The 25,520-nt window shown below is 38.7% G+C and overlaps 1 protein-coding gene across 3 annotated transcripts in view; it reads right to left on the bottom strand.

The window, feature by feature from the left end:
• The window catches only part of HMG20A (high mobility group 20A), a 108,142-nt gene that overhangs the window by 36,877 nt on the left and 45,745 nt on the right, over positions 1 to 25,520 (bottom strand). For 2 of the 3 annotated variants that reach the window (XM_054451889.2, XM_063652413.1), the window contains 8 exons: positions 24,250 to 24,397; positions 21,349 to 21,561; positions 17,628 to 17,760; positions 16,858 to 16,889; positions 11,064 to 11,139; positions 10,184 to 10,399; positions 9,373 to 9,515; positions 3,096 to 5,735 (listed from right to left, as the gene is read on the bottom strand). In XM_054451889.2, coding sequence (XP_054307864.1) covers positions 9,379 to 9,515; positions 10,184 to 10,399; positions 11,064 to 11,139; positions 16,858 to 16,889; positions 17,628 to 17,760; positions 21,349 to 21,561; positions 24,250 to 24,397 — 955 coding nt within the window. In that variant the 3' untranslated portion in view covers positions 3,096 to 5,735; positions 9,373 to 9,378. Of the gene's footprint in view, positions 1 to 3,095; positions 5,736 to 9,372; positions 9,516 to 10,183; positions 10,400 to 11,063; positions 11,140 to 16,857; positions 16,890 to 17,627; positions 17,761 to 21,348; positions 21,562 to 24,249; positions 24,398 to 25,520 lie in introns of those variants that run through there. The other variant, XM_054451893.2, reaches the window with a different exon arrangement.

Below are 25,520 nucleotides of genomic sequence, written 5' to 3'. Positions count from 1 at the left end.
TCTAAATTACAATTAATCCAACTGTTCTGACCTTCCAGCTACCTCAACCTCTACCAGAAAAATTCTGATGGCTATCAGTTCAGATTTTCATATTTCATTTACATTCCAGATAAAGCCCTTATTAATTAGTTAAGATACTGATCCCCCACACTGACTCAGATCTACTCTCTATTGCAAACTCTTTTGCACTTATGGAAAAAATATCTCATCAGGTAAAATTCAAATAACTTTTTCACTCTCTAAAAATTATTTGTCTCTATTAAAACTATTAATACAAGCTGCCCTATGTTAGAAATATTTATGTACAAGTCTGTCCTTCCCACTAGATTATCAGAAACTATGGAGGGCAGAAACCATGTTTTACAAACATCTTTGTAGTCCCAAATAAAGGGTGAATTAAAGTGAAATGAAGAGAAGTTGGTATAAAAAACTCTGGCTCTTAAGTGTTGGATGGTGTGTGTGTGTGAGAGAGAGATTCAAATAAGAGAATCCCTTACACTGAATCTTACATATTCCCACATAAACATATAAGACATCCTCCCACTGATCTGGTGTTGCAGGTGGTTTATAAAAATCCTTCTATCTGGAAAATCTGCATTGGCCATGCACTTAATTTCCCAATGCCATTCCTATCTTCTTGGGGCTCCTCCTTTTGCATTTCACTAATCTAAGAGAATTTACATTTCTACCTCTGGCAAAAGTTTCCCCCTTTAGACACATAGTCCTATGAAAACTAAACTGAAATGGTTTCTGGATGAGCAGATGTACATTAACAATTTCACCTAGTCTGACTCTCAGTTCCGATTTCTTTAATGGGCTGGCATATAAACTACTGCTTACATCCACAGATATTGAAGTATATATCTGAGTGCAGGCTATATATCAAAGGTAAACAAATAAAACAAAGAAAAAACCCCTGACTTGGAACTCTCAGTTGCAAGGCAGGAAATTCTTTCAGAGGGCAGGAAGTAGCTATGAGCTTTTCCGCTAAGCAATACTTAAATTTCCCCACCCTTAGGGAAAGCTTGTCCTGGTGTTGTTTCAATTCAGCAGATGCTGAGCAGTTAGAGAAAGGGAACAAACAACTAGGAGAAGTATTACCACCTGTTTATGTTGATTTTTACTAAACAAGACTGGCCACCAGCTGTTGCAGGGTAGGGGAAGAGCTAGATGGGAACAGAAAATGGCAACTCAGATGGAAGCTAGTTTTTGGCTTTCTGGCTCTCCAGGGAAAAAAAGTATCACGGAAGTACACGGTCATTCTCAAATGGCCAAGAGACAAAGGCAAGATAATGCACTCCATTCACCAGCATGGCGGGGTTGGGCTTAGAGTGCATAAATGAAGTCACACATAGTTATGAAATTAACGTTAGTTGCCTATATTCATTTTCTCCTTCTTCCTTACTAAAACCTGTATTGTTGGGCACAGTAACGTCCATGCAAGAATGACATTTCTTGGCCTCCTTTATAGCTAGTTATAGTCGCATGATTGAGTTCTGGCCAAATTAAGTGAAAGTGTTGAATACGATTTCCAGGAAAACTCTTTAGAGGGCCCTGACTCAGCTAGGTTTGCTCATTTTGTCCTTGCCCTCTTTTCCTCATGCTGCCAGGAATTTCAAAGTGATGGCTGATGGTCAAGTGGCTATTTTGGACCACGGGGTGACCTTGAGAAAGATCATGTTGTGGTACAGACAGGAGCCTCCATACTAGCCTTTAACTGCCCAACTTTGGCATAGTTTTCTATGAGAAAGACACACTTCTTATTTAAGCTGCTGCTAGTTCTGCTTAATGTAGAGTCAAATTCAGTCCTAACTGAGATACCCTGATAGTTACTGGCAATCATGTAACAGATACTTCCTATCTTCCTGTCCTCCAAGGCAAGGTGGATTCTGTTACCTTACTCTATCCTTCTTACAATACTACAGGAGAGCTGAGGCACGTGTTATGTCAGAAGAGGAAACTGGAGTTGAAACAAATCAAGACTTGCCCAATGCCACACAACTGGCTACTTGGAGAGCAGCAGGCTCTGGAAACCAGGTTGCCTCACCCCTAGGATTTTTAAAAGCATAGTAGAAATAGGTGACAAATTTCCTTTAAAAATATTTTGATTAGTTATTTTCAAAAAGCAAGCATTTGGCCGGGCGTGGTGGCTCATGCCTGTAATCCCAGCACTTTGGGAGGCTGAGGCTGGTAGATCACAAGGTCAGGAGTTCGAGACCAGCCTGGCCAACATGGTGAAACCCTGTCTCTACTAAAACTACAAAAATTAGCCGGGCATGGTGGCGTGCACCTGTAATCCCAGCTACTCGGGAGGCTGAGGCAGGAGAATCGCTTGAAACGGTAAGGCGGAGTTTGCAGTGAGCCGAGATCGTGCCACTGCATTCCAGGCTGGGCAACAAGAGCAAAACTCCGTCTCAAAAAAAAAAAAAAAAAAAAAAAGCAAGCATTTAAGCACATCTCCTTTCTTCTATCAAATGATCTTCTATCAAGGGGACATCAGAGTCACTGACTTTAAAAACATCCTTTTAAGTTGTCTCCAGAATACTATTGCTATATTAAAATGAATTAGAATTCACTGTACTGTTACAGCATACCTTAAAAGAGCTGACTTCTCAAACAGGTAAAGATACATTTTGAAGTAGCAATTAGTAAAATGAATGTGTTACTGTTTTAAAAGCATAACAGATGTGATGATTAATGTAGAGTTGACAAAGTCTTTAAGAGGAAAGAACAGAAGTAGAACTTTTTTATTTATTTTTTATTTTTTTGAGACGGAGTCTCGCTCTGTTGCCAGGCTGGAGTGCAGTGGCACGATCTGGGCTCACTGCAACCTCCGCCTCCCAAGTTCAAGTGATTCTCCTGCCTCAGCCTCCTGAGTAGCTGGGACTACAGGCATGCATCACCATGCCCGGCTAATTTTTGTATTTTTAATAGAGACGGCGTTTCACCAGGTTGGCCAGGATGGTCTCGATCTCTTGACCTCGTGATCTGCCTGCCTTGGCCTTCCAAAGTGTTGGGATTACAGGCATGAGCCACCGTGCCTGGCCAGAGGTAGGACTTTTTGTTACAAAGCAAGTAAAATTGAAACAGGTGAATTCAACGTAGAAAAGTTTTAATGAGACAAATGTCAAACAAGCACATCAACTTCTTAAAAAACAAAGAAAATCTGAAAGTTTAATTACAAAAACACTTATACAGAAAACTTGGCATTTCAACAGTTCCAAACACATGTACACAAGTTTTTTCTAAAATCAGTCAGAAATAAAATACCGTGTCTCCCTTTCCTCAGCTGCTCCTTGTATTTTAATTAAAAAGAAATGAAGAAATCTGTAACACTGAATAGGCAACAGCTTATTTCTTGAGAACATAAAAGTACAGTAATATGTACAGGTGTACTGGGAAACATGAATTAGGTATTGTGCTAGCCTGTAACTGCATTTACTGCCTCCTCATTGAGCACAGAGGAGAGAGGAGGTGGCATAGACCTGGTCTATAGATACTGACAGTTTTGTGGCATCTGAATCCCAGCCACCAGAGGCAGGTGAGTAGCTACTGGGACAGACAGCATTTAAAAAAAAAAAAAAAAAAAGCAAGCTGCTTATTTTGTGAAAATGATTTCATACTGTAGGCTCTCTTGAGATCTCATGTATTCCTGAATATGCAAATGTTTCAAGTCACTGCCAAGTGTCCCATCTAGAGTCAGAAGAATGATGATCCTGGACCATGTTATGGCCTTTTCTGGTCACAAAAGCAGTGCTAGCAATGCTGCACAAAACTGAACACAAATGAGAAACAGAAATATGAGGAGGAAGGAAGAGAGGACAGAAAGCATCTGGCAGAAGGAAAAAACAAAACTCCAGAATGGGCTCTGGATGTCCTTCTGCCATAGACAGTGAGTTCTAGCTTGGGCTTTGCAGACAAGGAGTCTAAGAGAAGTGGCAGAAATAGCAGATGATGGCAGGGAAATAGGAAAATACAGAAGAGCAAGAGAGCTGGCTAGGTTTATAGCAATAGATAATAATGGGGTCTTATTCTAAAAAATTGCCAAGTGATGGTATGTGGGTTTCAGCACATGGATATTTGATATATGTTCATATAAGACATTTTAAAAACAGATTTTGTTGCTGTTGTTTTCCTTTGGACTAATAAAGAAAACAGGCAAGGAGATGCTGAGAAGACAGGATGGTATAGCAACATGACAGGTAGTTCTGCCCTATGCCCTGACTTATGGGCATACTATGAGAGGGGCCGCACTTCTATCCACCTGCCTGCAGTGGTGTGGGGCCCAGACAACGGGCTCTGCTTGCTCTGCCTTTGGTTCCAAAGATCTCAGCTGTAACCTTTAGCCTTGTGCTCTGGAGTGTCAAAACTAAAACTAAAACAAAAACAATGAACAACCAAAAAACCCTGAGGTAAGAATCAGAACCTCTCTTTCCTTTTGCTGTTAAAGGAACCAGAAACTGCTAGGCGTGATGCTTGAGCCCAAGAGTTGGAGGCTGTAGTGTGCTATGATAGCATCTGTGAATAGCCACCGCACTCCAGCCTGGGCAACACGGCAAGACCTCATCTCTAAACAAAACAAAACAAAACAAACAAAAATGAACCAGAAAGTCCTCTTTACTTATGCTGTTAAAGAAAAAATCACTAAGGAGGGAGAAGGAAGGAAAGCCTGTCTTCTTCACATGGATTCAGCAGTTAATGGCTACAGAAGGAAGACAAAGGACATGAGAATTCTTCCTTGCTTTTTTTGTGAGCCTAAGTGACTATTTTGAATGATATTTCCACCTATCTAAATCTAGGAATCATTACTCCTAAAGAAGACAGGAATTCCCTCAGTTTTCACTTACAATAAACTTAGGGCTTTGTACTCTTTCCCTTTCTCCTCTGTTTACAAGTGACCTTTTCTTCAGCAAAAATGCTCCACAAGACATTGCCAACAGATGGGAACAGAAGAGCCTTGCTGGGGCTGGGACTCCATGTCTGTGCAGGAGCAATGCTTAGAAAACAGCAGGCAGTACCAGTGAGGAAGGAAAGAGCATTCTCCTTTAGGGCAGCAATCACAAAGCAACACTGAGGGCTGGCACCCACTGAGCACCGTGTGGGGTAGGAAACACAGCCTTGCTCCACAGGGCACTGTCAGCAAGAAGCTCCTTTCTTTGGAGTCACAGCAGGGCAATGATGGGAGAAGATTGGGCCTGTCCAATGCAAGAAACTCTCCTTCAGAACCTTGCTGAGCAACAAAGTCCAGAGGTCAGAAAATGGAGATGTATAAACTGGTGGGGGCCAAGGAAAGCAAAAATAACCCCCAGAGGCATTTAAAAAAGTGACAGCTAGGTAAGAAAACTGGAGCTCCACTGATAAAAGGGTCTAAGCAAAACTACAATGAAAAGTCTTCCTTTCTGCAGCAGCAGATGTCAGCATCAGGGTCACCTAGTAAGCTGAAGATATGCAGATCCACTTTAACAGAAATGGAAATGGTAGGAATCTGAAGACCTGGGAGAGTGGCTGCACACCTTCAAAGCTTCACATAAGGACAATTCCATAGGAAGCTCATATACATGTTGCTGCTCCCTCATTTGGCTTCCTGGGGTGACGGCCTTTCACTCACTGATAATTCTTTCACAAGCAAAGGGATCTGCACTCTTTCTCTGACCCCACTCAGTTCAAATTTCCATGGATGGCTTCTCATTCCTCACAAGTAAAAACACTTATGGAACATCCTGGAGTTCTAAGACCTGTAGAATCAGGAAAACAAAACAAAACAAAAACAAAAACAAACAAGGAAAATAACACCAAGAAAGTAAGTATTGAATAGAAGGGGTTAGCGCTATGGATTTTAAAAATGCTTTGGTTTCATAAGCGTTAAAGTGAGTGCAGGGTGTATGTAAACTGAAGAACTCATAAAGCTGCAAGCAGGCAACCTCATTGAGATGTTTTACATAACATCTCAATGAGAAACATGGCCCTGCTCCAGTTCAGCAACAATGGGAGGTAGGAAAATCATCAGCTAAACACAGAAAAGCAACTATCAGGGACAAACCTGAGGAGGGAAAATGAGTACCCTACTTTAGTCTGAAGAATGTATGGTCAATCAAAACCAATTTTCTTCAAGTGTTAACTAAGGATATCTGCATGTATAGAGATGTATTATGTGCATATAATCAAGAACATTTCTCATATTAATAAAAATACAGTCACATAAGATTTTTTCCCCCTAAACTCAAACAGCCAAATATTATCATTGAAATCAGGCAACATACGCATTTTAGTAGTTTATATAAGGTAGTCACCTTTCAACTTAAAATTACCCCCATGGCTTCCTCCTAGCTCTACTTGTCTCTAGGTACTACTTAGCTACAAGAAAGGTGATAGACAGGTAGGGTAATTCTTCCACTGTATATTTATCAAAATAATTTTAAAATGAGCTAAAATTCTATAATATTATAATTCCTGGATTGTAATTTTTTTCTGTTTACTTCCTATGTATCTTAATGCTCTATTTCAGGACTTTTTAGTGCTTTCCCCTTCCCCCATCCACCTCTTCCTTAGAGCAATGTTTTAGAAACCCAATGAATGACAGAGTTTAGATATCTGTGGTTCTAGTCTTGGATTCTGTACTCATCTACGCAGATATTTTCAAGCAAGATGTTTCTCCTCTCTGGGATTCAGTTTCTTCATATATAAAATGTTGGATTTCTAAAGGTCCCTAATATGCTCCTCTGAAACTTGTAGACCATTAGCTTCCCTTCACTCATTGGCTCCTGACAGTGGATGAAACCTTTGCCAAACTCTTGTCAGAGTAATTAATTGCATCATGAGTGCTGGGGACATCAGCCTCGCTGTCTGTACATATTTGTATAATGAGGCCAAACCAGTATTAATCACAGTCTTTGTAATTGTTTCCTTTGACAGTTTTGGGTGGTGTGGGGAACCATCTATTGTTAGTTATGTTTGCATGGCTAGACTGTAAGAATCTGTAGTAATATAACAGTTCACACTTTTAGCTATTTTTTCAGGGGCAAAATATTTGTAGGTTAAAATCAAGGATAATAGTAATATTCTAAGTTTTCAAAGACTCCTCAGAAAACAAATAATATAGTTTATATTCTTGAGATGAACAAAGCTTTAGGAGAGTCTTACTGGCAAAATGCTCAAAATGGAAAACCACTTTTGGGTCAATACTTAATTAGCTGCCCTATATCTATGTGAAGAGACATGATGTTATCAATTAATGTTTTCTTTCACAATCTTCCACACTGTTTCTCCCAGCTCTCACTTTTCAAGCCTACAAGAGTGCTAATTGAAAACACTGTACGAAAATGGGAAGGATGATGAGCTCCTGAAAATCCCAGGCCTAGATTTACAAGCTGTTCCCTTCATAAGCAGCAGCAGTAATGCCACTTCTTTATTCTGCAGGGAGTCCAGCCATCTCTAAGAAGTACAGTCCATTCCATCTGGCTTACTCACTAGAAGGATGGTAATCCTTTCCCCATCAGAGCATGGCTGAGGCTAAAATATAATGCATTGCCTTGTATAGTTACCATCCAAGGGCATCACCAAGAAGTATAAAGACTTCTGCCTTTGTCTCTACTAGGCATTTATCTTTATATATGTTGCTCAAAGTCCAAACCAAACCAGAATATAAATTATGTATATGAGTGTGCTCATGTACTCACAGGACAAATAAAGATTCAAACCCATGACCATTCTAAGGAACATATCCTGCTGTTGACTCTTATTTTAGTATCCATATACGGCCACCTCATTGTAGAGTCCAATCTTAAAATTTCCACACAGTTTATATGTCTGCAGGTATGGAATAACTTAACCAATAGAGCAAAGGGATGCCAATTTTATGGGATGGCATAGTAAAGGGGTATCCTATCTCTAGGAATTTGAATGAACAAATACCAATTCCATTTGAGAAATGACCATTGGTACCAAAAAGTGTCATGGGTAGATCTCTTCTGGGAAAAAAAAAACAAAAAAACAACATACTACTGCTCATTTGTTGAACATATTTTTTAAAAACTTATTTTCTCTCTCTTTTTTGCTTATTGAGAATTTTATATTTTTATTTTTATTTTTTGAGACAGAGTCTTGCTCTGTTACCCTGGCTAGAATACACTAGTGTGACCCTAGCTTACTGAAACTTGAACTCCTGGGCTTAAGTGATCCTCCTGCCTCAGCCTCCTGAGTAGCTAGGATGGTAGGTGTGCGCCATCATGCTCAGCTAATTTTTTTCATTTTTTTTAAAGCAGGGGTCTCACTATTTTGCCCAAGCTGGTCTTGAACTCCTGGGCTCAGGCAATACTGCCTCAACCTCCCAAAGTGCTAGGACTACAGGCGAAAGCCACTATGCCCCACCAAAACTTTATTTATTTTTTATTTAAAAAAATTTTTGAGACAGTGTCTTGCTCTGTCACCCAGGCTGGCGTGCAGTGGTGTGATAATGGCTCACTGCAGCCTCGCCTTGACCTCCTGAGCCCAAGTGATCCTCCCACTTCAGCCTCCCAAGTAGCTGGGACCACAAGCACATGCCACCATGGCTAATTTTTTGTATTTTTTGTTTTTTTGTAGATACGGGGTTTTGTCATGTTGCCCAGACTGGTCTTGAACTCCTGGGCTCCAGTGATCTGCCTGCCTTGACCTCCCAAACTGCTAGGCTTAAAGGTGTGAGCCATTGCACCCGGCTGAAGAGTTTCTTTTTTAATCTATCAAAACCAGGGAGTTATCTGTTTGTATGGTGAGTCCACATCAATATTTAACACTGTGTTATTGAGTGGTGAATATAAAAGCTTCCTACTTATGTAGGCTCACATACATACAATGTCTCACTGACTACTTCTAAATTATCATTAGTATTTTCCAGAGAAAAGGAAGATTAAAAATTAAGTTATATTTATTTTGTTCTGAGTGCTGTTTTGGTGATGATTTCTTCTAAGTTTCCCACTCACTTTTCAAAACCTTTTGGGAAACTAATGCCCAAGAATACAGCTAATAAGTGACAAAGCTAGAAATGAGGTCAAGCCACAAAAACCATGCTCTTCCCATTAAACCATTCTGAAGCAAGCATGAGAAAAAACTGTCTTGAGTCTGTTTTCTTTTATTTTTAGAGACAGGATCTCTCTGGACTTGAACTGCTGGGCTCAAACAATCCTCCCACCTCAGCCTCCCAAGTAGCTGGGACACAGTGATTCTGTTTTCTAATATTATTTACTACATTTAACAACCATGCAACAGGAATCTTAACCAAGTCTCCAACTTGTTCATCCAATGTAATCCCAGGGTTTTAGTAGTATTGATAAAGTCTGATGACATCTTATTTTTGATGATGTGCTGGCATATAAATATTTATCAGTGAGCACTCACCATTTCCTAACGATCAAGTCTGTTCACAACTTCTCGAACTGTAGCTATGAAGTTTTCATTGTCTTGGGGATTAGCTAAAATAATACTGTGCAGTCTGTTCATATATGAGTCAATGGTGTCCACTGTAGGTGTCTCTCCACTTCCTGAAATGAGATAAGAAGAAAGTAAGAAAATCCTCCCTATTCAGTTTTACCATAAAACACAATTTCAAAGAAATAGTGATTCTAATGTGGTCTGCTCCACAGACATGCTTTTAATTTTAGAGGAGAGACTTTTAGATCTCAAAGAAATGAAATTAGTCCACATACTCTAAATAAACAGATGGGCTATATAATTGCTGTATAGTATATATGAGTAGCTGCACGTAACAGAAGGTTAGACTTTCTCAGCTTTCTGCTATGACTATCCTCAAAATGAAAGAGTATATAAGAAATACCAGTGTTCATTCTCCCTTCCTTCCCATTAAAACAAAAACAACTAAAAAGCAAACAAACATACATAAGAAGAAGCCTTCTCAAGATTTACTACTCAGTTTCCAGTGTTCTGAATAGCAAATTAAGCTTAAAAGAGGGGAAAATAGATATTAAAATATAAATGGACAAAAATTTGAATGACTAGAGAGCCTGAAACATGGGATGATTTTAGCCAATACTGACATTCTATTATATCCAGAGGAGAAAAAATGTAGTTTAATTAATTTTCCTCTGGAGGAGATTTCAATCTCTCCACACCAGTACTAACATAAACAGCACCCCGCTCCCCACAACACACACACCCCTGTCACTGACAGTTCTCAGGCAGGAGGACTTACCAGGCAAGGGCATGCTGGCAAAGCTGCTGGTCAGCACCTGCCGCAGGGTCTCCAGGTGCTGCTGTAAGACTGTGTTGCGGCTCCGCTCCTGGATCACATCCACCTCCAGCTTCTCCACTGCTGTGCGCATGCTCTCCACATGCTTTTGCAGGGCTGCATTCCTCTCCTCAAACTCCATGTTGGATTTGCGAAGCTGGCGGAGCTCTGCTTCCCGAGCTGAGGACATACATCCCACAGAACACATGCAGCACTAGAAGGAGTCTCTGAGGAGTCCCAATGACTCTTACAAGGAAGTTCTGCTTAGCTGCTTCTAATTTAGCTACCCCACCTCATCTCCCTATTCTCATTATGGCATTCCAGATAGCAATTTCAGCAATGAAACGCCTGACTCCCCAGAGCTATTTTAATTCTTAAAGCTAGTCACATTCCATACATAAGATTGCAACAAACAGTTTCAATTCCCAGTATTTTTTTGTTTGTTAGTTTTTGCTTTTTAAATTGTACAATGAGAATCCTGAGGGGTTTTGCAGGGGGATCCTGGGAGACTGGCCAAGCACAGCTGTAGGTACCCATCTTTACCACAATGGGATCAGATTTGCTCTTACTTATTTTATATTTTGGACTCCCATGTAAGTTTTTATTTGTACAAGGGGTTCCAGGCTAAGAGTCTGAAGACAAGTGAATTTGTGATTTGCATTTATTTCCTTTCATCCAGAGACCAAAGAAGCTTTGACAACAATGCCCTAGCTTTCCTTCACTGGTCTTTGAGTAGTCCTAAGGAGGGATAACACTACCATTGCTTTTGAGCAATGAATTTCTTCTGAGAACTAAGTCCCCTGTCAAAAATCTGAGAAACACAAAAAGAAACTTCAGTAATCACCTTTGCTATGGTTCAAGAATTCCTCTGTAAATATAGGGATGTCAAAAACAGACCGTTCCTTTACCTCTGTTTCTTTCTGTGAATCAAGAGGAACAAAACAGTTAATTCTTAATAGAAGATAAATTAAATAATAGTGCCTGAAGACAATGATCACGTCTTCTTTAAAGAAAGAATAGGGTGAGCAGGAATCAGTCCAGGTGAGTCTGTGAGGGAAATGTATTCATCTTTTCATTGGAATCCAACTTTCATAGAGCTTAAGCAGGTAAAGTATTCACTTCTCTCAGGTATACAACTACTGTGCAAATTAGAAACCTTAAAACAAAGTTACGTAAATTTCCCTAATGGAGAATTTGAAGCCATTTCTTAGCCTTGTGTTTTGAATAGTCAACAGTATACAGTTGTGAAAGTGATTGCAGTGGGAATTGAGAAAGAGTGTTTTTTTTCAGTCATTTTTGTTGGTTATGCATGTAAAATGCTCCCTGAGATAAGATTATGCAATATAAATTTGCAGAGTGGACAGTAAGAATTTTAAGCAGAAATGTAACCGCTATGAGCAATAATTATGATATTCCATTGGTACTTCTATTTACTTATGAGAGGCAGCCTATCTTTGGGGTCTTTTAGATTTTCTTTAGACACAGGAAAAATAAACAAACAAACATATGAGACCGAGAAATCAGAAATAACCAGGCTCTAAAAATTAGAAAGCAAACGATTATGTGAGATACAAAAGAATAACAAAGCCTAAAATTAATTCACCAATAAGCCATTAAAAATAAAAAAGCCTCACAAGATCATTGCAAAATATATTCCACAGTGATCTTTAAGAATAAAGTCAATAACTCAAGATGCTTTGGCTGTCATTTCTAAAATGAATTTGAAGTTGAAAGCATTGTGAATATTAATTTTAAGTGTCTTGGCATAGTGTTCAAAATTTTCCATAACAAAGGTGGTAAAATGGCAGGAAGTGAGAAATGAAGAAACTGCTAGTGAAATCTTAAGATCCCAGGACATTTATAACATGAAAAACATGCAAACATAACATCTAGATTTCATTCCTATAAACAATTGTTTAAAGCTAGACAGAATGTATCTTTCTTACTCTTGTCACCACTAGCTTTTTTTTTTTTTTTTTTTTTGAGACGGAGTCTCTCTGTTGCCCAGGGTGGAGTACAGTGGCACGATCTCAGCTCACTGCAACCTCTGTCTCCCGGGTTCAAGCAATTCTCCTGCCTTAGCCTCCCGAGTCACTGGGATTACAGGTGCCCACCACCATGCCTGGCTAACTTTCTGTATTTTTTTTTAGTAGAGACGGGGTTTCGCCATGTTGGCCAGGCTGGTCTTGAACTCCTGACCTCAGGTGATCCACCTGCTTTGGCCTCCCAAAGTGCTGGGATTACAGGCTTGAGCCACCATGCCCAGCCTCCACTAGTTTTTTAAATCTTTGAACACAAAAATGACTTGGTGCCCAGTAGAAAAGCTAAGCAGTTCACAGCTTAAGAGGGAAATCTGACACCCGAGCTCCTGTTTTCATAATGGTGGCCGCCTAGTAAGGGGGCTGGGCTGTGTGAACCACCTGCCAATGGCAGCTGAGCAACAAAGACACTGAAAAGCTATGTAATTTCAGAGCACTTAATTTCTACTTGTATTTTTCTTCCTAACAAAAGAAAGCAAAGTTTTCCAGAACAATTTGAAAATAAACAACAAAATTATCAATCGAAAGTCCCAAGTTTCAACATGCAAAGCTCTACCTCGAGCCAGTTCCTAGGGGATTTCAATGGAAACTAATGTATGAACAAGAAAGGCTGGTTCCAGAAGGAATCTTGGCCATATTTCGCAGTGGCTTTCTCTCAAATTTGCTGGCTTCCCATATGCTTTAACTGTTACTGGGCTGCTGCAGGAAAACAAAACTTATGACACACAATCCCAACATGCACAAGGCATAACAGATACAAACATAAGTCCACAGATGACTTAGCATAAAGACTTAGGACATTATCATCCTATCTTATTCAGTCTCCAACTTAACTGCAGTTACATGAGATCAGTTACCTAGCTATACGTCTAAATATCTGCCAGTTAGATGGGTAAAGTGGAGACGCTTGGCTCCCATTACCATGGTACCAAGATCCCTCTCTTCCAAGGTCTTGACTCTCCTCAGACTGGTAATCTTTTCTCTTCTTTGCCAGAGCAGTCCAAATCAAGCTAATTATGTAAGGGCAGAGGACAGCACCACATAGGTGCATTAACACACTGCCCCTTGGTACAGATTCTCAGAGCACAAAATAAGAAACATTAAAGCAATTAAATGAAACTGTTCAGTCTCTGAAAGGTAACAGAGAAATTCTACTTAATGGAAGAGTGGTAATAAAAACCATCAGCGCTCTTCCATTACTGAGCACATTTCACGGCATGGAGAGGATCCTCCTGGGGGCTTGGGTGTACTTAAGCTGCTCCAAGGATAGCTCGAGGGATTAAAATCATAAGGATCTGATTACCCTTTCACTGAAAGGGTCTAACTTGTTCAGGCTGAGTGTCATTCTGTCATTTCTCATAAATTAAAGGAGAAACAAAATTATTGTTTCTATCTTAGTTTTTACATGAGATATAGACACTTTCTTGAGAGTAATACTAGCTAACTCTTGGGTCTAGTGGGCTGGCTTTCGATTTGAGAGGAGCAAGAATATTCTTCACTTTGGTTTCCATTCTATATATTGAGTGGAGGTTAAGAGAAAAGAGGCCCTTTTGAACTGAACCTATTTTGCTGTGATCTAGGCTCAGGGCCAGAATTTCAAGGAGTGTGATATGTGCTTCTCTCAAGAGCCTTTTACTTTGGGAAATGCTCTTAACATTGTGTACCAGCCTTAAGTGCCCCACTGCTATGCAGAATGGCTTTCAGGTCAGCATTTCTTTAGCTCTAATATGCCCTCTCCAGTACCTGCTTTGGTAACAATGACTTAGGGATCCAAGTTTCATTTAGGAATACAATAGGTTTCTTTACTATACACAAACCAAATAGTTTACTTAACTGGCAACACATTTTGCTGACATCTCCGGTAACGAGGCCCATTTTTACTTTCAACACTGTAATTTATGCTATGTAGCATGGCACTGTGCTGTCAAGAATGCTAGACTATGACACAGAAGGCCTGGGTTTCCGTCACAGTTCTGCCTCCAATTTAATTCAGTAAGTGATTCTGGGTAAATTCTTTCCATTCTATATACTATCTTAGGCAAGTCACTTTCCTCACTGGCAAAATGAGGTGGTCAGTTGAGAGGATCACTGAGTCTCAGTGTTTTACTCCTCATAGGATAAGTAAAGGGAAATAAGTATGTATTTAGGATCTATGGTTTTCAGACACTGCAAGATATTTGCTCTTTTATTTAAAACTTACTCATACCTCTGCTCGAGCCATTTTACCCATCCTGAGATGCCCACAAAACCTAGGTCATTTTTAAGTCCTGATTCAATTACTCCTTTCCATGGGCTCCTTCTGCGGCTGCTTTTCACCCATAGTGCTATTTTTCTGAACTTCTATTGTACTAAGAAATTACATGTAAGAAAATTACTGGGTAACAGTGTTTAAAAACAGTTTTAAAACTTTCAAATCAGTTCTTTTATATTGCAATTGTTCTAAAATTATCTAATTTAGCAAACATACTATTCAGTGAAAAATAAAAATGAAGTAAGGGACATTAATTGGGTTAACATGCTTACTAAAGGAGCTTTATCCTGCCGTGGGCATACCAACACATGGATTTACAGAACCTACTGTATAACCTTTTAAGAAACAACTGCTGGCTCTCCATCTACTCACTCCTTTTTTTTGTTTGGTTTAACATGTGTCTAATCCTGTAACGGGGAAATACAGAGACTCACTTCTTTTCACAAATCACAGAAATTCATATCATACTAATGTATCTGAATAAACACCTTCACTTCTCAAATAATCAGCAGCAGGTTCTATGATACAGACTAAATCTACGTCTTTTCTGACTGCAACTATCAAGTTTACTGAAGACAAAAATGCTACATATAGTTTGGCCAGCAAAATTCATAGTGATGAAATGAGTCAGATGACTGACACCTATTCAGATGACTGACTACAAAATGTGAGATCTAATGTTTCAGATTACTGTCCAAATTCTCTTTGGTAACTGTTAAGTATAGAGAAGCTATAAAATAGAGAAAAAAAGCAGCACAGGAATTTCATGATATTGATAGCTGGGCACACAGGCAAAGAAAGAGAGAAGTAATTATACAAATGTCTGCTAATATGAAAAGTTTGCAATATTATTATGATTTAAAATACAAAGAATACATACAAAGTTTCTCCAGCAAAACAACATAACATTCCATCCTAATTAGAGCATAGAATGTCATATATAATTACATTTATATAGGATTTATCTGAAGAATAAAATGTAAATATTTACTATGCTTCTCACTTTATAATTCATAGATGGTAATAACGTCTATTTGACCTGTGAATCTGAATCTTTTCTCTATGTTTTAAGGTAACCAACATTTCCTTGATTTAGTAAAAAACCAAACACATGTAAAAGAGTACATCAGAAAATTCTTTTTGTTCAAATTCCCAGTTATTTCAGGTCAACTTTGAATAGATTCCATAAAATAATCATTTGTGGAATGCCTTCTCAAGGCAAGGGTATCATGATGGGTGGTATGGGGTTGGATATAAAGATGGAAACTAGATTGTGTATGTCCACAAAGAGATTACAACCAAAGAGTGTGAGCCCTTGAATTACCTCACAACCCCTAGGTCAGAACAGCTAAGCACACAACAGAAGTATAGAGAGCCATGAGGGTTAAAGGAAGTTAGAGGAAACAAGAAAAGTTTGAAGGAGGAAACAGAATTTGAAATAACACACACACCTAAATCCCACACACACACAGAAACACAGGCCTAAATCCTATCAATGGGGCTGAACCAAGTGGGAGGAAAGAAGCCAGTACACAAACATGTGCTAGTGAAGTGAGGGAATAGGAAAGGAGGCGTAAGAACTGAGATACTGGGCCGGGCGTGGTGGCTCACGCCTGTAATCTCAGCACTTTGGGAGGCCAAGGTGGGTGGATCACGAGGTCAGGAGATCGAGACCATCCTGGCTCATACGATGAAACCCCATCTCTACTAAAAATACAGAAAATTAGCCGGGTATGATGGCACGAGCCTGTAGTCCCAGCTACTTGGGAGGCTGAGGCAGGAGAATCGATTGAACCCGGGAGGCGGAGGTTGCAGTGAGCCGAGATTGTGCCACTGCACTCCAGCCTAGGTGACAGAGTGAGACTCTATCTCGAAAAAACAAAAAACAAAACAAAACAAAAAACAAACCTGAGATACTGTTGCTTGTGCTCTATCGATATGGTAGTTGAACAGTTCGTTTTAAGCAAATGCTGGATTCTTTAAATAACAACTTTTCTGAGAGTCAGATTTAAGTATTTGGTGATGATAAACTATGGTCAAGTTATAGCTTTCAGCTAGCCCTCATTTCTATATTTCTTTCCAAATTCCAGCCATATTTGGCATTTAAAGCCAATAAAATTCTTAGATCACAGGAAAGGATTGAGGTTAGGGGCTGTTGTTCAATGACAGACACACAACATAAGTGTCTGCCATATGCTAAGAACCCCCAAGCTAAAGTATGTCATTTAAACTGAATTATAAGATAGGAAATACTTTGCCATTCATTAAAAAAAAAAATCCAATAGCATTTCAAAAAGCAACATTATTATAAATATATATATATGATATGTAGACAGATGGCTAATTACCTCATGATCATGAGTGGCCTGCCGGGCTGCATCTAAAAATATAAAAGAATAAGAGAACATTACATTGAAAAAGAAAGCAATAACAAAACCCAAGTATACGACTGTGCCAAACTATAAAACCTGCTTGTACATGTAGATTCTCATAACATATGATATTTTCCTTAAGGCTTTATTAATCGGTCAGCCAACAAAAGTAAGGGAACCCCATACCTACAGAATTCATAATTAGGCATAAGAGAAACAGCAGACACAGTTCTTAACTTTAGGGAGAAAAGGGTGGAAGAGTGGACAGAAGACACAAACCAAAGACTACTTGTACAACATCTATAATTTTAGCAGGCTAGATGCCCAAGTATAGAGAAGATGCAATGGCTATGGAAAAATAGGCTAGTTGTAGATAGTGCTTCAAAAATGACACATGAAAGGCTTAGAAGTGTTAAAGGCAAGGTACTGATATAATTTTGTAGATAGGCTTGCTTATAGGCAGAGAAATGCCTAAACTGGGAATCAGGAAAAGAAGGGCAGGCAACTAACAGGGGTCTTGGGGGACATGTCAAAATCATTGATAATAGACACGGAAACCCAGTTGAAATTTCTAAATGAGAGCAATGTGATTTTAATAAAATTTCAAGATAATGCTTGTAAGTGAATACTGGATAGTGGAGAGAAAACAGAAACACATCTTTTATAGTTACCACTCTTAACAGTTGGCTTTATGACACTCCATCACCCACAACAAACTACAAATACATTTGGTTCTGGTTTGATACCTTGCCTATGAGATTTGCCTTTCTGACGGTCCTGGGTTTTCCTGCTGAAGACCTTGTAGGCCTCTGTTTTCTGATACTGTTCCAGTTCCTTCATGTAACGCTCCTTATCTCTGTCTGCTTCATCAAGGTAGCGCTAGGAAAGAAATACAGAATTATTTTCAAGAAAATGAGATCCTATTTAAATAAAATTAAATTACCTATTTGAAGAAAACAGGACAATTAGAACATGGGAAGAAAAGAATATAGGGAATATGCCTTAAAAAAGAATCAGAAAAACAAGAGTTGTATGAATAGAATAAAATATAACCTCTCAATTATAAAAGTAAATAGGTCATTATGAGTTTTTAGAATATTTACTGCCTTTTCTAACCTAATGAAGACAAGTTCTATTGTGATCATTCTTATAAAAAATTCATGAAGATGATTAGAGTTATTCTTCTAACTCTATAGATAGAACTCTATATGGCCACTAGAGTCATCCTCATGAGATCTGCATACCACATAGGCACACTTAGTCTTCCCAGGGGAAGGAATAGAATATTACTTTGTTTTGCTGTCTCCAGCCCATTTTGAGGGGATGATGTCATACATTAATTGGCCCTTTAAGAGCCAGGAGATTGGAGCAATGAAGCTGGGAGACACAAAGAACATAAAAATAATGACCTGATCCTATGGACCTAAAAATGGACTACTCTGAGAGAATCTGTATCTACATGCTTTGATTGCTTTGTGCTATTAATTATTTAAACAAAGTTCATTGATCTACCAGGATTATTTTGTTTAATGCTTTGCCCTTTTCATTCATCAAAATGAAGTATAAGAAAGTATAAAAATACTGCTTCTAAATGAACAGAAAACACACTCAGAAATTATGTTAAACACCTTGTCCCACGTAAGAGCCAGATGTAGGGGATACTCAACTGGCCAAATCTGGTACAATTTAAGCACCAAAATAATTAAGTATAGTAATAAATTATAAACTAGTAGAAAAAACTTCATACTATTATTAGTATGATTTATAACAGACACAATACTAATGATTTGTTACCATACAAATACAATAAATGGAGGTACAGGCTGAGCATGGTGGCTCACGCATGTAATCCCAACACTTTGGGAGGCCGAGGTGGGTGGATCACTGGAGGTCAGGAGTTCAAGACCACACTGGTCAACACACTGAAGCCCCATCTCTACTAAAAATACAAAAAATTAGCTGGGCATGATGGCGCGTGCCTGTAGTCCCAGCTACTTGGGAAGCTGGGGCTAGAGAATCGCTTGAACCTGGGAGGTGGAGGTTGCAATGAGCCGAGATTGTGCCACTGCACTCCAGCTTGGGTGACAGAGCAAGATTCCATCTCAAAAAATAAACAAACAAACAAACAAATAAATAAATGGGGGTAGGGGGTCAGGCATGGTGGCTCGTATCTGTAATCACAGGATGTTGGGAGGCCGAGGCAAGAGGAGGACTGCTTGAGCCCAGATGTTTGAGTCCAGACTAGGCAACAAAGTGAGATCCCATCTCTACAAAACAAAATAATTAGCCAGGTTTGGTGGTGTGTGCTACTCAGGAGGCTAAGGTGGGAGGGGTGCTTGAGCCCAGGAGGTCAAGGTTGCAGTAAGCCGAGATCTTGCTTAGATTAGAATGCTGAAGGCTACCTGGTAAATGTGAAGGGAGTGCTGGAGTTGGAAAAATCATCACGTTGTAACCATAATGATAAAGATTAAATCAGGCAAAAATAATCAACGGATGCTAAATCTAGGGGAAAATGTTGATGTAAAACAGGCTATTTGCATGTTCTTAAATCGTCTCCCCATAGATTACTTATTAATGACAAAGGATAATTTAAATAATGTACCAGGTAAGCAAAATTAACATTACTAGTGAGAAACAAAAGGACATTGTGTGCCTGCATATGTGACATATTGAGAACACACCACCACCTATGCAAGTAATCCCACCAAGAATGTGCAACCTCAATCTAATCACAAGGAAACATCTGAAAAATACACAATGAGCAATGTTCTGTTAAAGGTAAAAGCAGCGGGGGAAGCAGAAGTTTTTAAAACTGTATTTTAAAAAAAATCAATGTTATAAAAGAAAAAGAAAGACTATGGAAATACCCCAGTTTAAGCTAAACAAACTTGACTACTAAACACAAAACCTGACCCTAGACTGGAACCTGTTTTGGAAGGGAAAAATGTTATAAAGAAACGACATTCAGTCAACATATGGATGACAGATTAAAGCACTGTTAATGAAAAATTATCAAATTGATGACTACACTATGGTTATATAAGAAAATATACTTTGACATACACACTGAAATATCCTGGGGGTAAAGGGCTACAATGTATATAATTTATCCTCACATGATTAAAACAAAATTTTGTGTGCGTCTGGGTGTACATATGCAAGTGTGTGTGTGTGACACAGAGAGAGAGAGAGAGAGAGAAAGACTGAGCATGCAAAAGTATAAGAAAGACTGAGCATATAAGTGCATATGCAAATGGAGAAATGGAATAAAATGTGTTAACAATAGGTGAATCTGGGTAAAGAGTGTTGGGATGTTCTTTGTATTATTTTTGTGTTTGTAACTTTTTGTGTATTTGAAATTATTTCCAAAAAAAGTTAAAAAAACAAAAACAAACACAAAACCTTTGTCCTACGTAATAGTGGTTATCCCAAGAAATAAGCACTGCTATTTTTACATTTTTATTTATACATTTCTGTATTCTCTGAAAAGGATCTAAATAATGAGCACATATTAATTTTAAAATAAAGAAAAATAAAAAAGAATAACATAGTATGTACAGCCCACTATCCTTTTATACAGTAGCGCCAAAACAATGGATGATATTCACTGCTTTCTACTAGCTTGCTACCACAAACACAGAGCTTCAAAAGTTGCAACTGAATCTGATCTCTTTGAAAATTTCTGAATTCAATTAATTCCCAGGAGAGTATTTCTCCATTTGGTTTTAGTGTGTCTGGAATCCTTTTTAAAAAGTGTAAGTCATAAAAGAGTTTAAGACGTAAAAGAAATACAGATATCTTTCAGATGCTGGGAATGCCGGGAACTTTTAACCCCAAGCAGCTCCCACAACCATGGCCACTGCTCAGCTTTAGTGGTACTTCAACCAGCTCATGGCTATCTTGTCCTTAATTCCTTTCAAATCTCTCTAACGAACAGATTCATTTCAGTTTGCCCATCAGGTTAGTTTCCGTCTTAGAGGAGAAAAAATTCAAGTTGTTCTTGCTTTATTTTCAATAGTAGGTTAATTTGCCAGAACTCCAGTTAAAAAAAATATTAAAGCAGTAACATTTTTTCTTAAAAATCTTATGTGAACTGCAGAATTGTGTCAAGTGACTTTTTGTCATTTAATTCACGACTTTTCATTTAACTCAGTGGAATACATTTTATTGACAGATTTCTTAATACTGAACCACTTAAAACAATCTTATGTGAACTCAGCCTATAAAAAGTGGTGCTGCTTTGGTTGAGGGGAGTCCTAGACTCCTTCACTGCTCACACCCCTCTAGCAAATAGTTTAAAAATCACTAAGCTAGAGAAAATTGCTATGATGGACCCTGCTATTCTGGTCTCCTAGGCACTGTGACAAAATTGCAGAATCAACTGTCCATCCTCTTTGCTTTTCTTATATAAGTTATTTCTGAGATATAATCAAAACCAAACAAAGGGTCAGGAATAGGAACAATTACCTGTTTTTCCTCAGGAGGCAGTTTACTCCATTCATTGCCTAACATCCTTGTGATTTCTGGAAATGGGACTTCTGGTCTCTTTGCTCGAAGTTGTTCTCGACGCTCATTCATGAACCGAACATATCCTGTAAGGGGGGATTTGGGTGCATTGCTGTCTCGAAGAGGTTTCTTCCTCTTTCTTCCTTTGGACCAACCTCCTCGTTTACTTCGTTGCTACAAAACAAAACAAAATAAAAAACCAAAAACCAAACAACAACCATCTCCCAAAATAACCCAACAACAACAAAAACAAACAACAACAAACTAAACAGGATTAAGAGTTGCAATTTGGCCCTGGATATTCAAAACTCTCCATATCTGTTGTAGGTATTATACAAATGACAGCAATGCAATTTTCAAGGAACTCCAGATGCTTCACTTGCAACCTCTTTTATGTATCACACTACAAAATGTTGCACTAAAGGGCTATTTTTGTGCTAATCTCAATGTATGAGAATAAGAGGTGCCATAATCACTCAGTTTTGACCTTCATATGCATATGACTGTCCCACAGACAACTGTCAGGTCCTGATTCCTGACAGGAGAGTATCCAAATGGGAAATACAGCAGCACATGCAGCATTGTAGCAGGAAGGCAGACGTTGTCAGATTAGAGTAAGATGGTGTCACGTGCACCAGGCAAAAGAAGAAACAAGTTGTAGCAGAAATTAAAAATAACTCACAATGGGAGTTGCTCATTGATAACTTTCAAAGACTAGCTTATTTCCCATAGCAGATAGCAGATAGCATAGCATAGCAGATAGATATTAAATTAATATCTAAGTCTCAGAAAAATTTCAGTAAGTATAATATATATGAAATGAAGACGAGGTCTTTGGCTTGACAATTTGTTCCTTTAGATGTATATTTTATTTTAATTTTTTTTTTGAGGTAGAGTTTTGCTCTTCTCGCCCAGGCTGTAGTGCAATGGCGCTATCTCGGCTCACTGCAACCTCCGCCTCCCAGGTTCAAGTGATTCTCCTGCCTTAGTCTTCCAAGTAGCTGGGATTACAGGCATGCGCCACCACACCCAGCTAATTTTTGTATTTTCAGTAGAGATGGGGTTTTGCCATGTTGATCAGGCTGGTCTCGAACTCCTGACCTGAGCCTCCCAAAGTGCTGGGATTATAGGCATGAGCCACTGCACCCGGCCTAGATGTACATTTTATAGTCAGAGGTCTTTATATGTTGAGTTACCAGTTAAATCAAAAGATTGAATCAGATTCAATCTGAAAAAAACTAAAGAAATGAAAAGGACTGAGGTACCACTGATGTTTCACCACCGCCTTTTTTCTTGGCCCTTTAAATAAGATGTAAGGTACATAATATTTTTACTTCATAATTTTACAAATACACACAGCCCTATCAGTTAATATTTCATGGATACAAGAATTCTTATTTCAGACAAGAGAAATATAAATAAACAAGGACAAAAATATCTAAATACTAATTGTAGTACTCTACTCCTCCAAATATATATAAAATGGTATAATTCACCACTGAGCAAATTATGTATTTGGTATTAGGTTTTTCTTTTATTAAACCTAGTTACATTAAAGCTACTGTGGGTTTGCACGGTGGTTCACACCTGTAATCCCAGCACTTTGGAGGGCCAAGGCAGGCGGATCACTTGAGGTCAGAATTTCGAGACCAGCCTGGTCAACATGGGGAAACTCCATCTCCACTGAAAATACAAAATTGCCCAGGCATGATGGCATGCGCCTGTAATCCCAGATACTTGGGAAGCTGAGGCAGAATAGCTTGAACCTGGGAGGCAGAGGTTGCAGAGAGCTGGAAATTGTGCCACTGCACTCCAGCCTGAGCAACAGAATAAGACTCCACCTCAAAAAAAAAAAAAAAAAAAAAACAAAACAATTTAATTTTAAGGTATTTAAGAAGCTTTAAGCATTCATTATAATCTTTAAAAATGCCAATAGGATAGATAAAAAAAATTAGTTGTTTCTTTTCTTTTCTTTTTTTTTTTTTTTGAGATGAAGTCTCGCTCTGTAGCCCAGGCTGGAGTTCAGTGGCGCTATCTTGGCTCAATGCAACCTCTGCCTCCGGGTTCAAGAGATTCTCCTGCTTCAGCCTCCTGAGCAGCTGGAATTACAGGCATGCACCACTGCACCTGGAGAATTTTTTGTATTTTTTAGCAGAGACGGGGTTTCACCATATTGGCCAGGCTGGTCTTGAACTCCTGACCTCAGGTAATCCACCTGCCTTGGCCTCCCAAAGTGCTGGGATTACAGGCATGAGCTACCATGCCTGGCCAGCTTTTTTAAAATAAGAAAAAAGACAAAAATCAATGGTGGCACTCTTTATTGGCTAAAACAAAAAGAGTGCCTTAAAACACTGACAATGTAATCAGTTATTTGTAAGAAACACTGAAAGTCTAACAAGGGCATGACTGCCCAGGCTCATACGCCTTTGTGTGAGTTAGGGAAAGTTACCCGCTATGGGAGGGTGAAGGATTTGGTAAGCAGTATGAATCCTTTGGGCACATAGGGCTCCATGCAGCAGGGCTTGCTGAGCAGAGCCTTGAGCAAGGGCATGTATACTTCTCATTAATTATTTATTAATGATTAAATCATTCACTCATTCAATAAGTATTTGTTCAACATCTAATATGAGGTAAGTATACATTTCTTAGGGAACAGGGAAAAAAGAGTCTACCTGTCTACGTCATTAAAATTATTAATATGGTTCCATATAAAACAAGAAATAGAAAACAGAAAATTTTGCAGGTATCAGCCTAAGAATATAAGAAGGTCATATGATGAACACCTTGATCAACATACCTTCCTTGTGACTGCTTCTTCAGAAGTTTCAGAGGATAGGAACAGAAGGAGATACTTCAGCTTACCTCATCTTCATGCCTCTGTTCATTGCCTTCTGCTGCATTTGAAGACTCACTCTGAAGCAACTGACCTTGGGAGAGATCCTCCACAAATTCTGGATTGTTGGTGGATGATGTGGTGCCACTACTGTATGGAACCTCTGGGTGATTTAACCTGAATAATAGGCAGAAGTATCAACAACACAAAAACTCCACCTATTTGCTAGGGTTCTAGATAAATTTCCCTGCCAGCAAAAGCACATGCCAGTCCTTGAATTAATTCCCCCAATAATCTGTATAAATGTAAACAACGTATTTACGGAAGTTACAGGGCATTTAAAAAAAACTGGTTTCAGTGCTTGATTAAACCACGTCAGTTCCATGAAGACATCTCCTACCAAAAACAACTATAATCTTCTTCCAAAAAGATGATCTCCTCTCAACACGGACTTCATGTTTTAGCTCTGAATATGCAGTAGAATCTGACTTTTACATGCTACCTTTCATGTATCTCCAATGTAAAGGGAAAACACTATTAATGAAAAAAGTGAATAGCAACGGGAGTTGTAGAGGCAGTTTGCCAACTATCACAAAAGAGTTCTTAAAGGGTGTAAGAAAAATCTCTTAACGGTACATTTCATTGGCTATTTCTTCTTGGATTATAGCGTTTAGTGACAATCAGATCATCTAAGAACAATACTATCAAGTTCCGTAAGTTCAGGTATACATGTTAATAAATCAGACAGATGTACTTATTTCCTGCTCCCACTATACTGTTCCAGATGAGTTAGCAAACTAGATCTCACCCTTCTGAAGAGTGAACACAAGAAGGTACAGATGATGGTAGGGTCTTAGATGGATTTATTACATGTGGACAAAGGAATAGAAGGAAAGGTAACACCATGTGCTAGTGAGTATTTCTGTTTTTGGTTTTGATCGAGGGAGGAGTTGGGAAGGCAAGAGTGGTAGAAAGATGGATAATAGAGTAATATTCAGTCATTATTCTGAAAGAATGCACAACCCATAGTGTTATAGGGAATAATTACAATGCAACATAAGTACTAAAATAAAGGCTTGTTAAAAGTACCATAGAGGTAGTGTAGAGGGTATGATGAATTTTATATGTATGGAGGGATGTTAAGAAACAATTTATAGAGGAGGTCCTAAAAGATGAGTAGGTATTCATCAAGGTAAACAACACCATTCCAGATAGAAAGAACTTGGTATAAAAGGAGAAAGGGAGACTATCAAGAGGTTACTGTAATAGATTAAGTGAGAGACAAAGGCAGGCAGGATTC

The sequence above is a fragment of the Pongo pygmaeus genome, chromosome 16 (assembly GCF_028885625.2).
Source record: "Pongo pygmaeus isolate AG05252 chromosome 16, NHGRI_mPonPyg2-v2.0_pri, whole genome shotgun sequence".
NCBI lineage: Eukaryota > Metazoa > Chordata > Mammalia > Primates > Hominidae > Pongo > Pongo pygmaeus.
Note: the sequence above shows the minus strand (reverse complement) of the source record. Positions and strands in the feature narration are given on the sequence as shown.